This window comes from Eucyclogobius newberryi, unplaced genomic scaffold, assembly GCF_026437365.1.
Source record: "Eucyclogobius newberryi isolate DKJ021-1_F unplaced genomic scaffold, fEucNew1.0.hap1 SCAF_147, whole genome shotgun sequence".
Classification (NCBI taxonomy): Eukaryota; Metazoa; Chordata; class Actinopteri; order Gobiiformes; family Gobiidae; genus Eucyclogobius; species Eucyclogobius newberryi.
This window is the reverse complement of record NW_027315776.1, coordinates 44,370-61,594: the sequence shown is the minus strand read 5'-3', so window position 1 is coordinate 61,594 and position 17,225 is coordinate 44,370. Positions and strand designations below refer to the sequence as shown.

The window sequence follows — 17,225 nt, the reverse complement described above, 5'->3', positions numbered from 1 at the left end:
AATACCAATACACGTCATTTAGAGCAATCAATGCCATTTTAGGTGCAATTTGGCTGCAGAAGAACGTCAATAAACCACATTCCCGAAACCAAAACCCCCAAAAATGCTGTTTTAGTTGAAAAATTCCACTTCTACAAAATATAAGATTGGTGAAAATTGTGTTCAAGCCAGTGTTTTTGAACCGACAGGCTGCAATCAGCATGTACACGGTATATTCAGCAGGCAATATGTGTTTTTTGAGATTATTTGCTTGTCCCCATGGAGATGTCATTGCTTTGCCTGAAATGTCCCACAATTTGGCATTAAAGTCATCCACGCTGGGTGCATTTACCCCGTTGCGTTGCTAAAAATATACCTTGTAAGACGTGCGTTCTTTTTGCAAGCGGGCTCATCTCCGCAAACCAGACAAAGACATCTAACTTTGCCCCGGCGGCGTCGCTTGTTTCCGCTGAGATACGTTCGATTAAGCCACACTGCGGAACATTCCGGGCAATGCGGTGACATCTCTCCACACGGAAAAGTTATGCGATGCGCCTTGAAACTGCACAGCGATATACCGTATTTTCCAGACTATAACTCACACCTTTTTTCACAGTTTTGGCCGGGGTGCAACTTATACTTATAGTTGTACTTATATACTTTATATTCCAGAGCGACTTATATGTGATATTATTTGTTATTTTCACACAACTGCATTTCATACTCCAGTGCAACTTATATATGTTTTTTTTCTTCTCTATTATGCATTTTTTTGGCTGGTGCGACTTATACTCCAGTGCGACTTATAGTCCGGAAAACACGGTACTCGTTTGCAGTTTCAATTGACCAACGGAACCAGACAAAATCCATTCAAACTCCTGATTATTTTGTTAAACCAAATGATGTAAAATGACGTGGGACTCATCAATGCAAATAATCATCCACTTCTCTAAACTGCACTGACCCGGACCACACGATTGTCCATGGATCTGAAGCGTCCGAAATGAGGCCGAACCCTTTCAGCCCGTCATCTCTACTTGGTTTATTGGCCCCCTTTCTAACTTAACGTTGAAGCGTGCGGTGATGAATTGGATGGTGAGTGTTTTGTCTTGTCGAGTGAATGCGTTTGGCCTGGTTCAGTTGGCAGTCATCTGGCGGCGATGGCATACTGTCCTGGCCTGCACCGCGAGGCCTCCCACACAGCTGACGTGTTGATCAGTAAAACCAAGATGACATTTACTGCGCTCGGACTGATCGTTAATATTCATGCGATACCGTTTTGGGAGACGATATCTATCTCACTATTGTTTTGTTAAATGTCAATACCAAAAGGAAATTGATTTAGATTGTGAAGATTGTGGTCGTCGTGAGATGAGTTTTGGTGCATTTGAGGCAATAACGACGCCGCAGGGACAAGCAGGGGGTGGATTCAGCACCAGGACAGTTACAAAGCGCGTCTGTAACGTAATAATAACCGAACAATCTGCAAACGGGACAGCGGGGAATGGTTTGCACACAAGCTAACAGCAAGAGCAGCTAACGTCGGAAAAGTTAAGCCTTGTGAATGTGTGTTTCTTTTGAAAACACAGAGCTTTACCTGCAGAGGAGCGCCAGAAAGCCAAATATATTGTGCTCTGGTGAAGAAGCTGGACTAAATATACAGAATTACTGAAATGTGCACAAATGAAACACAAAAAACTCCAGGCTAAAAAAGGACTTTTAAGAGCGTTTAACCATGTTATAGGAGTGATTCATGCTGAGTAACCTTGATTCTGCTGCATTCAAGACGCCATTGCTCAGAGAATCTAAGTGTTCACCGACCCTCAATACACCCCCAACGCTCCATTTTAATTTATTTGTTCTTAATCTGTGATACACAAAGGCTTCAGCAGCGTCCTGGAGCCATTTTGGCATCAACTAAAATAAATTCACTGCTCGCTATACGTGAACTGTTGCTCTCTTTATGCAGAGTCGTCAGCGTGACTGGTTTGTTTTAGATGATGGATATTGCAGTTTAAATCCATGATCCACAGATGTCATAGATAATGTACAGCAGACAAAAGCGTGGTAAGCTCTAAACTCGTAGCAAACTCACCGTAAGTAGGCGTGGTGCAGTAGAGCGGCTCGTCGTCATCACGCCGCCGAGTTTCTTGGTCCAGGAAGGAGTTTGGAGACTCCGAGCGCTTGGCAAGACTGAGGCTGCCGTGGTTACGTGACGGCTCGTCTCCGGACTCATCTCTGCGGCAACAACAGATGCACAATAAGACTCATCATCTGGAAAATTACCCATACGTTTTACTGTCAAAGAGGCAGTGTTCGTACTAATCCTGGTTTGGTCATGGTTTGGTCCTGGTTTGGTCCTGGTTTGGTCCAGGTTTGGTCCAGGTTTGGTTCTGGTTTGGTCCAGGTTTGGTCCTGGTTTGGTCCAGGTTTGGTCCTGGTTTGGTCCTGGTTTGGTCCAGGTTTGGTCATGGTTTGGTCCTGGTTTGGTCCTGGTTTGGTCCTGGTTTGGTCCTGGTTTGGTCCAGGTTTGGTCCAGGTTTGGTCCTGGTTTGGTCCTGGTTTGGTCCTGGTTTGGTCCAGGTTTGGTCCAGGTTTGGTCCTGGTTTGGTCCTGGTTTGGTCCTGGTTTGGTCCTGGTTTGGTCTTGGTTTGGTCCTGGTTTGGTCCTGGTTTGGTCCTGGTTTGGTCTTGGTTTGGTCATGGTTTGGTCCTGGTTTGGTCCTGGTTTGGTCCTGGTTTGGTCCAGGTTTGGTCCAGGTTTGGTTCTGGTTTGGTCCTGGTTTGGTCCAGGTTTGGTCCAGGTTTGGTCCTGGTTTGGTCTTGGTTTGGTCATGGTTTGGTCTTGGTTTGGTCCTGGTTAGGTCCTGGTTTGGTCCTGGTTAGGTCCTGGTTTGGTCCTGGTTTGGTCCTGGTTTGGTCCTGGTTTGGTCTTGGTTTGGTCCTGGTTTGGTCTTGGTTTGGTCTTGGTTTGGTCATGGTTTGGTCATGGTTAGGTCCTGGTTTGGTCATGGTTAGGTCCTGGTTTGGTCTTGGTTTGGTCTTGGTTTGGTCCTGGTTTGGTCCTGGTTTGGTCATGGTTTGGTCCTGGTTTGGTCTTGGTTTGGTCCTGGTTTGGTCCTGGTTTGGTCCTGGTTTGGTCTTGGTTTGGTCCTGGTTAGGTCCTGGTTTGGTCCTGGTTTGGTCCTGGTTTGGTCCTGGTTTAGTCCTGGTTTGGTCCTGGTTTGGTCCTGGTTTGGTCATGGTTTGGTCCTGGTTTGGTCTTGGTTTGGTCCTGGTTTGGTCCTGGTTTGGTCCTGGTTTGGTCTTGGTTTGGTCCTGGTTAGGTCCTGGTTTGGTCCTGGTTTGGTCCTGGTTTGGTCATGGTTTGGTCTTGGTTTGGTCCTGGTTAGGTCCTGGTTTGGTCCTGGTTTGGTCCTGGTTTGGTCCTGGTTTGGTCCTGGTTTGGTCTTGGTTTGGTCCTGGTTTGGTCTTGGTTTGGTCTTGGTTTGGTCTTGGTTTGGTCATGGTTTGGTCATGGTTAGGTCCTGGTTTGGTCCTGGTTTGGTCCTGGTTTGGTCCTGGTTTGGTCATGGTTAGGTCCTGGTTTGGTCTTGGTTTGGTCTTGGTTTGGTCATGGTTTGGTCCTGGTTTGGTCATGGTTAGGTCCTGGTTTGGTCCTGGTTTGGTCTTGGTTTGGTCCTGGTTTGGTCCTGGTTTGGTCCTGGTTTGGTCTTGGTTTGGTCCTGGTTTTGTCTTGGTTTGGTCATGGTTTGGTCATGGTTTGGTCCTGGTTTGGTCCTGGTTTGGTCTTGGTTTGGTCTTGGTTTGGTCTTGGTTTGGTCATGGTTTGGTCATGGTTTGGTCCTGGTTTGGTCATGGTTAGGTCCTGGTTTGGTCTTGGTTTGGTCTTGGTTTGGTCATGGTTTGGTCCTGGTTTGGTCCTGGTTAGGTCCTGGTTTGGTCTTGGTTTGGTCTTGGTTTGGTCCTGGTTTGGTCCTGGTTTGGTCCTGGTTTGGTCCTGGTTAGGTCCTGGTTTGGTCTTGGTTTGGTCTTGGTTTGGTCATGGTTTGGTCCTGGTTTGGTCCTGGTTAGGTCCTGGTTTGGTCTTGGTTTGGTCTTGGTTTGGTCATGGTTTGGTTTTGGTTTGGTCTTGGTTTGGTCCTGGTTTGGTCCCGGGAAAGTGTCTTGCAATTTCAAATATCACAAACCTAAACTGGGTCACTATAAAGTAACTAGGTTGGGCTTAAATCACGTACATTTTTACACCACAAAAGTCAAATGAAAAGGTCGTAGAATAGCAGCTTCTCCACTGTCTACATCACAAACACACCTGGGCAGGTAGGGCTCGTTCGGTGGAGGAGGGATATACAGGTCCTGAAGGGCGGAGCTCTTGGTTGGAGTACCAGATGGAGTCCCTGAACTGCTGCCCGGACTTCTGGTGGGCTGCAAGGAGAGGGACGAGTAACAAATGCTCTTCATTAATATGACTATTATTACAGTTTTTCCCTCAGACCTAATACCAAATACCAAATACCAAATACCAAATACCAAATACCTAATACCTAATACCAAATACCAAATACCAAATACCTAATACCTAATACCTAATACCAAATACCAAATACCAAATACCTAATACCTAATACCTAATACCTAATACCTAATACCTAATACCTAATACATAATACCTAATACCTAATACCTAATACCTAATACCTAATACATAATATATAATATATAATATATAATATATAATATATAATACATAATACATAATACATAATACATAATACATAATACATAATACATAATACATAATACCAAATACCAAATACCAAATACCAAATACCTAATACCTAATACCTACCTAATATTTTACTCTTACACAAAGCAGTTGTATTGTATTATATGGTTAAATAAGCACCACAATAATGACACAATCTTAACCATTTTAAACCAAAGATTATAGAGTTCCGTTAAAGTCTTTTGGAAATCAATTCAAAATGTGTTTTATTTACTATACGCTTGATGTTTTCCTTGAGATAGTTGTTTTTACTGTAATATTTTAATTGAATGTAATATTTTGTGACTTTCTGTACTGTGTTTATTGTGATGGCTGCTGCACTGGCTCTTACAAAAAAAAAAAAAAAATAGCTGAAAGGCCTTTGTATTATATGCCAATTGTGAGATAAGTGAGATAATTGAATCAAAATGTTGAGGAAAAACATGTTATACACCAATTCAGTCCATAACAATCCTTGGGCGATGTCTAATCAAGATCAACCCAATACATTACTTTAAGGACGAAACATCCATAAACAAATAAGTGGAGCAACGAATGCAACTTCTTTGTGAATAAATGAGAAGTGAATCATTACATTTGAACATGTTTGTGGCTTTGCATGGGGCTTGACTTGTGCTTTGTAATCGCTGCATAACATGTTAGTCATGTCAATGTGTCATTCCATTTGGATCTCAGAAATAGTCACACAAATGGGAGAGTGGAATCCAGTTTTCCGCGCTCGTTTCCCCTTGTTCCCATTGTGTAGATTCTGTAATCGCTTGTCTCACGCTAACTGAATTCATTGGTATATTTCACGAATGTCAAACTGCAACATTCAGTGTCAAGGTCTATTATGGGTGAGTGGCAGGAGGCGTCTGAATGACAAACTTGCTTATGAAATCTGTTCCTGCAAGTGTTTTTTTCGATTAGTGTGCAAGTGAAACAAATACAAATCTGATAAACAACTCGAACATTGCATTCTACGTGTAAAATTATTACCACAGACCTTGGGATTAATCAGTGTTGAACCGTCCGAGCAGCTTTACTGGTTTAAAAAAGGATGAACGATCGGTCAAACCCAATGTGTGAGGCTCAAATATGCTGCTGTTATTGAATAATTCTTGTGAAACCAAAACGCCGTAAACACATTGGTCGAACGACAACTTAAAACAGCTTTGACGTCATGAACAATGTTTTTGCAATTGGGAATAGCTCAACATTACAATTATTATCGGGATTATCTTGAACTACAAGTACGACATTCTTTCCTTCCCTCTGTCGTTGGACTCATGAACACTTCTTAAACACCTCTTCAACTAATTTAATCAATCAATCAGTCACTGCACTGTTGACTTTCTGCGCTACAGCTGTAAATTTAACTGTAACTGTATTTAGCTGTAAAAGGTAAATGTTGCATAAATAGAAAGCCTATTTTAATTGTTATCCTGATTTAACCAGATTTAAATAGTTTTTCTTTTTGACTTAAATAGGTTGTTTTATCATTGTTCATTGATTTATGTTGCACAAGTTCCTATGTTTGTGAATTCTGTTTTCATTCTTTTCTGATTCCTTTTCTGATTCTGTCCCTTTAATTGTCTCTCTCTTGCTAAAGCAGTCTGCGTCAGTTATTCTGTGTCTGGGAAATGTGTCGGTTACTTCACGCCGCCGTTTGCCGACACGCCGGCTCCCTTCACAACCGGGCGCGTCGGTAAACGTGCAGAAACGACACGGGCGCAGGAGCCTGACCTGTAGCGCCAGGGGTTTCCAGCGCATGTTCTTGAGCAGCGCCGGGGCGGAGCTGAGCGTGCTCTGCGGACGCTTCTTCAGGGTCAGCGACACGACCCCTTTGTCCGCTCGGAGAGATCCCACCAGGTTACGCAGCTGCCAGCCCACCTGAAGCAGAAGGGGGGACGGGGGAAACGGGTGAAGCGGGTGAACCGGGTGAAGCGGGTGAAACGGGGGAAACGGGTGAAACGGGTGAACCGGGTGAAGCGGGTGAAACGGGTGAAGCGGGTGAAACGGGTGAACCGGGTGAAGCGGGTGAAACGGGGGAAACGGGTGAACCGGGTGAAACGGGTGAACCGGGTGAAACGGGTGAAACGGGTGAAGCGGGTGAAACGGGTGAACCGGGTGAAACGGGTGAACCGGGTGAAACGGGTGAACCGGGTGAAGCGGGTGAAACGGGTGAAACGGGTGAATGAACCGGGTGAAACGGGTGAAACGGGTGAACCGGGTGAAACGGGTGAAGCGGGTGAAACGGGTGAACCGGGTGAAACGGGTGAAACGGGTGAACCGGGTGAAACGGGTGAAACGGGTGAACCGGGTGAAACGGGTGAACCGGGTGAAGCGGGTGAAACGGGTGAACCGGGTGAAACGGGTGAAACGGGTGAAACGGGTGAAACGTGACCACGGAAATATGTGGGACAATAAAGGAATATCTTATCTTATCTTAAATAGTGTTTGGTACTTTTAGGATTTCAGACATGTTTTATATCTCACATGGTACTATATTGCAGTTATGGCCAAGAAGTAGCACAAAAACACTTCTTATTTTAACATGAATTTAATTGTAGGCTATTTCTTCCTTTCTCCCTTAGGTATGACTTAAAGTTGATTTAATTTGGGGCAAAGAATATGTTCTCCGTCTATGCCGTTTCAGTTTTGTGTTAGCCATTCATCCTTTTTTTAATCTTATTTAACCGCTGTAAAAACTGCAATACTTTATCATTTTAGTTGATTTTGTTTAGCGTACAGTATGAATGCCTGTTTTTGAAGTGGGGGTGATCAATATTGACAAAAAAATAATATGTCAATGTTTTTATTTGTTTTTCTAGATAACAATATTCAGACAATTGTATGTAATTCCAACAGAACTGCACTAAATGTATTACTTCTGTTCAACGATCAGACAGAAATATATAGTGTTTTGAATTTTTTTCCTCATCTTTTTTTCATTACAAATTATATATACAACAATATTTATTTAAATGTTCCATATCTCCAAAAGAACACTCAATTATGATTACTATTTCAACGTTCTGCCCATCTCAAAATGTCTTTACTTTCATAATATTATTTATTTATTTGATTCAGATTAAGACTCGAACGAATTCTATTGGATGAAGATGACAGGAGCTATTCTTTTCTGCAATAAAAACACCTGTAGCTGAAGAAACACACGATAGATAAGTCAAATGCCACACTGTGAAACATTCTAGTCAAAGCCATAATGTCTCTGCCAACTAGAAACTGTCAACTTTAACTTTTAATACAGGCACCAAACCATTTTCGACATCAAAACATCAACAACCGGCTGCATTTACAGGTCTGGTTCATCCCCAGAGGCAAATGCTGCAGCTTTGTGCTTGAAAAACACCGTTATCTGCTTCTGTAATCGCTGCGGACGGAGGTAAAGCAGTTTGGAAAGAGGGAGTTGTGCGCAGGCAGCCTTTTGAAGTCCGTCCACGTCGTGATTGGATTGAGCTGGTTGGAGCCTTCTGCGCCGAGCGAGTGGGAGTGGAGGTGGTGGAGGGACTATGTATAGCTCATTATACGTGATGTAACCTGCCCCCAGTTTAAAAACAAGTGCATCTCATCTCTGCCTCGTATATTTAGACGCAAAACAATGAAGCCGAGCTGCGACGGAGAATGTAAACAAACGGGGAAAACGTGCGGAGGATCTCACTTGTTCAACTTTTGTGCAACTTTTAAAGCAGATTGTGTAAAGTAAAGTGGATAACTCAGTAGTGTTTTAAGATGTAAAGCACTTAACGTCAGAGAAACATGGACTCATTAATAACTCTTTAGCGGAATCTCTTGGTTGGTGGACAAATGCTACACCAAGATGTTGTGGTATGGATGCAACTAGTGGTAAAGAAGTTTTAAAAATGTGAATTTAAATCATTATGCGTCGGCACTGTATGAATTGTATCATTTTTTATTTAAATGAACGTGTCAAAGATGAATTTCTCCTCTAATTCGATATCTTCCATGTACAACTCATAAATTTTGTGTGTTCTACGTACATATTAATTCACATTTTCACACACGCACACATCAAAATACAGGGATTGTGTTGTGTGCTGGGGTTTTTCAGGTAAACACCATCAAAAATTTTAAAAAATAACTGAACAGAGCTTAAGTTATACACGTGCACATTAAAATCACCCCCCGGACAAAGTTATCTTTCCCTCAACTCCGAAAAATGATTTAACACATGCTTTTAACGGCAGAAGAGGTGGAATATTAAAGTCTTTTCAGTCAGCCTCATGTTGAACCAATGGGGATTTTGAAGCTTCTGCTATGGTCAACATACTGGTCAGTTGCGAGCTCGATTAAGGCTAAACACGGAACTAAACGTCTGATTTTTGCAAAATCTTAATGCAATTGAAGTCTGTTGAAAGTGCATATTTTAAACAAGTCCAGGAGCTTCAACATTTGAGAGAAGAGTAACATTTGAACTGCTAAACAAATTCAAGAATCCCATGTATTTCAGAACATAATATGTAGAGGCCAAATCTACAGAGTTCATGAGTAATAAGACTTAATTAAATCGATTGCGATTTATTTTGCCCTACTAAACATGGACTAGAACAAGACAAGATTAATTCTACATCAGGAATAAACCAGAACACAGCTTTAGTCCTGCTTTTTTTGAGATGTGATGGCAACTACAGACATTGTTCTGGTTTAAAATCCTCATTTCGAGGTACTGACTTTGTCCACAACATGTTTTCTCTCGTTTGCCTACTAATCGTGCAATTAGTATTCATCAATTGCAAGTACATCTTTTCAATAATTTACAACAGCAAATGAGAGTCAACAGCATTATAAAAGAATTAAATAATAGCTAATGTATTATGTATGATACCGCGACTTTGTTTCAGTGCGCGTAGCAAACAACTATTATCGAACAGCCTTAACGCGGACGCACACGGACGCACACGGACGCACGCGGACACACGAGGACGCACGAGGACGCACACGGACGCACGAGGACGCTCACGGACGCACACGGATACGGATGCATGAGGACGCACGAAGACGCACACGGACGCATAAGGACGCACACGGACGCACACGGATGCACACGGACGCACACGGACGCACACGGATGCACGAGGACGCTCACGGACGCACAAGGACGCACACGGATGCACACGGACGCACAAGGACGCACAGGGATGCACACGGACGCACACGGACGCACACGGATGCACGAGGACGCTCACGGACGCACAAGGACGCACATGGATGCACACGGACGCACAAGGACGCACACGGATGCACGAGGACGCTCACGGACGCACAAGGATGCACACGGACGCACACGGACGCACAAGGATGCACACGGACGCACACGGACGCACACGGATGCACGAGGACGCTCACGGACGCACAAGGACGCACACGGAAGCACGAGGACGCTCACGGAAGCACGAGGACGCTCACGGACGCACAAGGACGCTCACGGACGCCCACGGATGCATGAGGACGCACACGGACGCACGAGGACGCACACGGACGTACGAGGACGCACACGGACGCACGAGGACGCACACGGATGCATGAGGACGCACATGGATGCATGAGGACGCACAAGGACGCACGAGGACGCACAAGGACGCACGAGGACGCACACGGACGGACGAGGACGCACACGGACGTATGAGGACGCACATGGATGCATGAGGACGCACAAGGACGCACGAGGACGCACAAGGACGCACGAGGACGCACACGGACGGACGAGGACGCACACGGACGCACGAGGACGCACACGGACGCACGAGGACGCACGAGGACGCACAAGGACGCACAAGGACACACACGGACGCACGAGGACGCACACGGACGCACGAGGACGCACAAGGACGCACACAGATGCACACGGACGCACGAGGACGCACAAGGACGCACAAGGACACACACGGACGCACACAGACGCACGAGGACGCGAGTGCACAGTGGGAGGGTCAACTGCGTCCAAGCGTAAAGTGTTTCCGACAAGTAAATGTGGCGAAACATGTCACCGAACGACTGTAAAGAGGCAGAAGCGCTTTATGCAGTGAAGACGTTCACAAGTGGAATATGATGAGCACGTGTTAAATGCGTTAATCTAATATGAAGATGTCGTCTAAATGTAAGAAAGAGCCCATGCACATTAAGCACTACAAAAGCAAATGCCAATGAACTCAATTACGACACAATTGTGCAATTCACCCATTATAATTTACAATAATAATAATAATTCAAATGCATTATTTCTCAAGGTTTTTTGTCACCAAATTGGGGATATTGACATAAAAAGTGTCATTATTTTACAAACCATGGTAAGATCATGATAAGATCGTGATGAATCGTGAATGGAACCGAATCGTGGCGTCTTTTAATGTGTTGAGGTTTAATCATCAGACAAAAAAGAAATGACAGTAAAATAAGCTACAAACGTGCAAAAATATTCAGTAGTTTACAATATACATCTTCATTCATTCATATTTAATCAGCTCTTTTTGCCGCACTTTTTTATAACAAACTATCTGCTCAAAACAACATTGACAGCATTGATTTGTATTGATATTAGTCCAGATTTCTGTCCCGTCAGTCATCATCCAGCACCGTAGTTTCCACAAAACACTTGCGATGATGTGCGTGTATTCAGTAAACACTGACCACAGTTTGGTGATTGACTTGTATGACTTCATCCCCCGCGTGGATCTTCTTGCAGCGATCTGCCGGCGACTGGAGACGCCAAACACACAAGAGTCAGACACACGAGCAGAAGAACATCGACCCGTAACCATCGATCCCAATGTGCGGCCGGGCGGGAAGTTTTAGGACACGGCCCGAAGCGGAGGACGCCTTCCCCCCCGAGGAGTTTCTACGCTTTCGCCAAAAACACACGGGCTGTTTCGCTTCTCGAAGATAAATCGACATTGAAGCTGAAGCAGTCACGACGGTCATGTACGATTAAACGTCTCGCTTCCTTTGACGTGGAAATATTCATTTAATGTTTTAATGCAATGTTTCTGAAGGTTTTAACTCCAAATACTTGTTTAACCAAGGCTAAATTTCTATTCTGGACTATAAGTCGCACCTTTTTTCATAGTTATTCATAGTATTTATACTAATATACTTATACTTATACTCCGAAGTGACTTATATGTGATATTATTTGTTATTTTCACACTTTCACACATTTCATACTCCAGAGCAACTTATATATGTTTTTTTCTTCTCTATTAATATTTTTTAGGCTGGTGCGACTTATACTCCAGTGCGACTGATATTATCTGTTATTTTCACACTTGCAACCGCATTTCATACTCCAGTGCGACGAATATATGATATTATTTGTTATTTTCATCCGCATTTCATACTCCAGTGCGACTTATAGTCCGGAAAATACGGTAAACCAAGTGACAAAAATAGGTCCGACCAGAAGAAGCCTGCGCACTACAATCAGTACTTGAACCCCAGTTTGAGAGCCACTCAATTTTAATGTATTGTCAATATTTCTATCTATTTATTGGAGGAATTATTAACATTGCAGCTTTCTGTTCATTCTCATGTTCAAAAATGATACTGATCACACACATCTCGTTCTGTGCCTGCTGCGGCGGCCAGTAATCGATATCTGCCGACTTAATGATCCTAAATCTCCCAGTACGCCCACACATTGACGTCGTAGTGAAGTCCACAATGAACTCTTCACTTCGGTAAAACGTCGATGCTCCGCGGCAGACAAGGCGTCAAAAGTAGTCATCTGGACACGTTTCGACTTCCATCCGATTAAAAATGACTTTCGGACGGAAGTTGAAACGTCTTAATTTGGCTTGGTGTTTTTTATTTTTATTTTTGATTTAGTTAATTTTATTATATTTCTGTAATTTCTTTGTGATTTGAATGCATTTTTTCCTGTTGTGTGAAGCACTTTGATTTGCCTTGTGTATGAAATGTGCTCTACAAATAAACTTGCCTTGCCTTAATGTCTAAAAGAGTGTCCAGACTTTTGAATCCTCGTCCACCACTTTTGAAAAAACAACATTTCTATTAATAGTTCTTTGCGTAACTGTGTAACACAACCACATTTTACGATCATATTTCCCATTTGCGCTCACTATTCCGTCTAAAAAAAGATGCAATGTGAACGACGCCGTGGCAAACCGAGACATGGTGCAAGAATATGACAAGATATCAGTATCCAGACACACAAAAAAGCCAGTTTGATACCGATATTAGCACAGATATATTGACTTTTCTTGTATGGGCTGCAGAACATAGAGCCCCTCACTGTCTCTCACCCCTTCAGTGGTCCCTGTGATGACGTGCAGGCCGTCATACGTCGACTTGATGTACATTCCCTTCAAAAGACAAGCATAAAGTTAGTGTTTTAGCGTTCAGAGCGTGTCCGTTACATCTCTTCTTCGTGCTAATCTCGACGCTCTTGTTCACCCTTGTTTGCCGTTGTTCATTTTAATAGCCTATATAAATGCACGGCTTTAACGGCGCCGCCAGCAAGTCCATCCGATTCATTTCCGGACGGGAGAGCGCAGACTTTAGCGCTGTCTGTGCGGCCGGAACCGAGCGGCTCTGTGGGGTTTTTATGGAAATGTTTCCCCCGACACGCGCAGAGATTTAAAGTGGATAATCTTGGCGGGAGGCGGGGAACGGTTCCGAGATGCAGAAATCATTACCAGGCCTTCGGAGGTTTTGATGTTGGTGAGGTGCACGAGCTCGAGGTGCGCCGACTGGGAAACCAGAGGGTCCGACGACACGCACACGATGTGTTCACACACCTCGGACAGCGTTTTGCACTGGGGGAGGAATACATCAGCGTGTGGTTAGCAGAGTTTAATATAAATACACATTGTACCACTGGTGGAGAGTAGCAAAGTACATAAGTAAAAGCACTGTACTTTTACCTGTACTATACACATTTTACTGTGGATAATCTTACAAACAAACCCACTGCGTTGTTGATAACATGGATTATATACAATGTTCTTTTTCATTCATTTTCATTGACAAGCATGAAAGCTATTATTTCTGTGTGTTATTAGGAACAAAATGGTTATGGGTTTGCCACCTGCTCGTCTCCATGGAGATGTAAAAGTCAGTTCACAGGGATGCACAGCCTTCTCAAGACATTCTCTCTTTAGCTTGTATTTTTAAATGTTTTCGTCTGTTCGAGATTGTTCTATGTCAATGTTTTAACCTCTTGTAGCAAATCGGTCCAGAGGTGGTATTTATACTTCGTTACTGTACTTACCAGTAAGTAGATATTTCAGGTATCTGTTACTTATTAACATTTCTAGCAACTTTTTACTTCTCCTCCTTACTTTTATACCCAAGTATCTGTACTTTACATTGCATTATAACAGGGTTTTGTTGCTTTTGTCTGTCCTGTATTCTGTCCATGCTCGAGTCATGGTTCTGTCGGCCCGAGCGTGTTCATAAACATAAGCAGGTGAATGACTTGATCAGGCTTTAGCTCCTGGAAATAAAAAGGTTTCTGTGCAGTCGTCATCATTAACACGCTAAAATGTAGAGAAAATTAAAACATGCGTCTGATCCTTTTTACTACCATTTTCACCACTATAATTTATGAACTGTTTAAATACCCTTAGTCCCATTAATTGTAGGAAAAGGTTCCGTTGTGTTCACCTTGACACTGTTTTTTGAAAAACAGGACGTTTCGAGTAATTTTTAATCTGTGGATCTAGTCTGAGAACTTGGATATTTACCCTACTCCGAGTATGCCCTGTCCACCGGGCGGAGCTGGTGTGCTTTTGTACTTTACTCAAGTAAAGTAGTTTCAGCTGTACTTTGACTTAAAATGGACCATAGTCCATTTTTAGACGAGTAATTGTACTTTGACTTGAGTAGTGAACTTCAGTACTTTTGCCACGTCTGGATCCGTCTTGTAACTTGGCCTCGTCGTGTCACCAGTTTGTCTCCATGGAGATTTAAGAGGGTTTAATGCTACACTGTGGAGCATCGCAGGGAAAGCAACACGTATCCATGGAGATGAGCAAGTGGCACACACACTGTACCAGAAGAGTTTCATTTAGAGCTCTTCTTCTGTGAAGCATGACATTGTTGAAGTGCCACACAATCCTCCACAGACAATTCAATAATATATTCGGCATAAACTTGAAATCGTAATAATTGTCAGAAAAATTGCGATGAAATACTTTTTACTTTCTCCTAAACGGTCCGGGTCTATGTACTTGTAATCTAATGCAAACGCGTGTTGTTCACGTGGCCGCGTGTTTAGCATCACCACGTCGTTCACACATAATTCATCGCTAATCGTGTCACTTGGTCGTCACGGGGCGTTACTACGGATACAGTCATCTTCACACAGGCCTTGATAACCACGTTAGCTCCGTCTGTTGACACGGCGCCGCGTCAAAGAACTGTGTAACCGGACGGGTTTGGGGACATCGTTCAGTTCATTTCACACTGGACATGACATTGTGGATTTAAACGTGTGCTTTTGAAACTGGCTGCAGTATTTGTGTAGCTGCGGATAAAAAGAAAAGTTTATGTGTGTTTTTCATCTCACTCTAATGCTACTTATTCTTAATTATTAATTTGACATGTTGGTGTTCCCCTTTTTAGATGCAAGAACTACACCACATTTCACTGTTTTTGAGATTGTTGTGACCCCAAAAAAGGTTCAAACATATTTATAGAAGGAAAGTGCTCAAACCTAACAGAGATAAACCTTGAAAAAGTGCCAAAGATTCATATCATCCACATCTATGACATGCATGTGGATTTGTATATAGTTCTGTAGTAGAAAAAGGGCTAAGGTTTAATCTTCCTGTTATTTATAATGGGTTACTGAACCCCTGGAAAGGTAAAGGACATTCAGATGCTAATCAGGTACTCAGGGTGGTTGAGCCAGGGTCTCACAAAGACAAAGAGGTTTCTAATAGCGCATTAAGATTCTGAATAGGCTAGCTCGGTAGATACAAGGGGGGAGTTTCTGTTGAAACAAACAACTCTTTCTACTTCAGGAAGGCTCCTCCCAATGGGTGGGTCTTACCACAGAACAGTATTAATATCGGAGTTCTCGATCTAAATTCTTTTATTGACAATGACTCTTGGATGAGAGTCGAAACGTCTATTTTTTCAAACTGAGTCCAGATGACTACAACTGAAGCTTTTTCTACTATGGAACACGCCTGGACGAATGAGGGATTACACCGACATAGTTCTGTAGATTAAAGTTACCATAATATACTTTATTTAAGGAATCGGCTAATGCTTTAAAACAAGATTTCTAAGTAAACTAATTATAAAGGTGTAAATATTTGTTTATACATTTTTGTTAATCGCAATTTCCAAGTATTCATCACGTAAAATTGTTTAAAAAGCATTGTTTTAATTTTTGTTGTTGTTAATTGCTTGTTAACATTTATAAACTATTATAACCCATCTACAAATGTTCCTAAGTGCATTATAAGTGCTTACAAATACATAACTATTTCATATTAATACATTGTAATAATAAATACTAAGGAACCTCATTCTAAAGTGATCTAAACTGGCCTTTTTTTTACTACAGTTACACACATTTTAGAGATATACATTATTACAGAACTCATTAGAGCATGAAGAGCGGCCGTCAGAGGTACTCACACTTTAGAGATATACATTTAAAACACACTTTAGAGATATACATTTAAAACACACTTTAGAGATATACATTTAAAACACATTTTAGAGATATACATTTAAAACACACTTTAGAGATATACATTTAAAACACATTTTAGAGATATACATTTAAAACACACTTTAGAGATATACATTTAAAACACATTTTAGAGATATACATTTAAAACACACTTTAGAGATATACATTTAAAACACACTTTAGAGATATATATTATTACAGGACTCATATGAAGAGCGGCCGTCAGAGTTACACTCACCACATGAAGGATCTTGTTCTCGGTCTCGAACACGGTGCAGTCCTGTGGGAAAAGCAGCGTTTAATGTAACAACATCAGAGCCTCCGCGTGTGTCTTTGAACGTACTGCCGCTGCGTTAAAGAGTATATATTATTCATGTATATGCCCGTCCATCACACCTGTGGTCCTGTCAAGTATTTTTTTTTCCATCTGGCTTCTCGTCTCGTATTTACTTTGACATTCAGAAAGTTTGATTTTATAAAGCCAGTTACGTGATGGACTAGAGTAACGGTCATCACTGTTGTTTGCTAGTTGTGTCAATAATGGTAAATAATCATTATAAATCATAAAGTCTCACAATAATAGTCATTCTAAACTTCATATTGTGACATCCCGACACAAAGCCAAAGATTACTTAGTCTTCTTCATGTGGAAGCGTCGCTGGCTTCAAGAAGTATTTATATTTATAGTATTTATTGTATTTAGCTGGTTTTGTATCAGCCAATCACAGGTCAGATGAGTGCATAACATTAACACTTTGGTAACGCTTTAAAA

At 42.4% G+C, this 17,225-nt stretch overlaps 1 protein-coding gene across 1 annotated transcript in view; it reads right to left on the bottom strand.

The window, feature by feature from the left end:
- Positions 1-17,225, bottom strand: part of cnksr2a (connector enhancer of kinase suppressor of Ras 2a) — a 97,323-nt gene that overhangs the window by 35,742 nt on the left and 44,356 nt on the right. The window contains exons 5-11 of the mRNA XM_072445423.1: positions 16,692-16,733; positions 13,440-13,559; positions 13,047-13,106; positions 11,416-11,484; positions 6,490-6,636; positions 4,291-4,403; positions 2,075-2,217 (exon numbers count right to left, since the gene is read on the bottom strand). Coding sequence (XP_072301524.1) covers positions 2,075-2,217; positions 4,291-4,403; positions 6,490-6,636; positions 11,416-11,484; positions 13,047-13,106; positions 13,440-13,559; positions 16,692-16,733 — 694 coding nt within the window. The remainder of the gene's footprint in view (positions 1-2,074; positions 2,218-4,290; positions 4,404-6,489; positions 6,637-11,415; positions 11,485-13,046; positions 13,107-13,439; positions 13,560-16,691; positions 16,734-17,225) is intronic.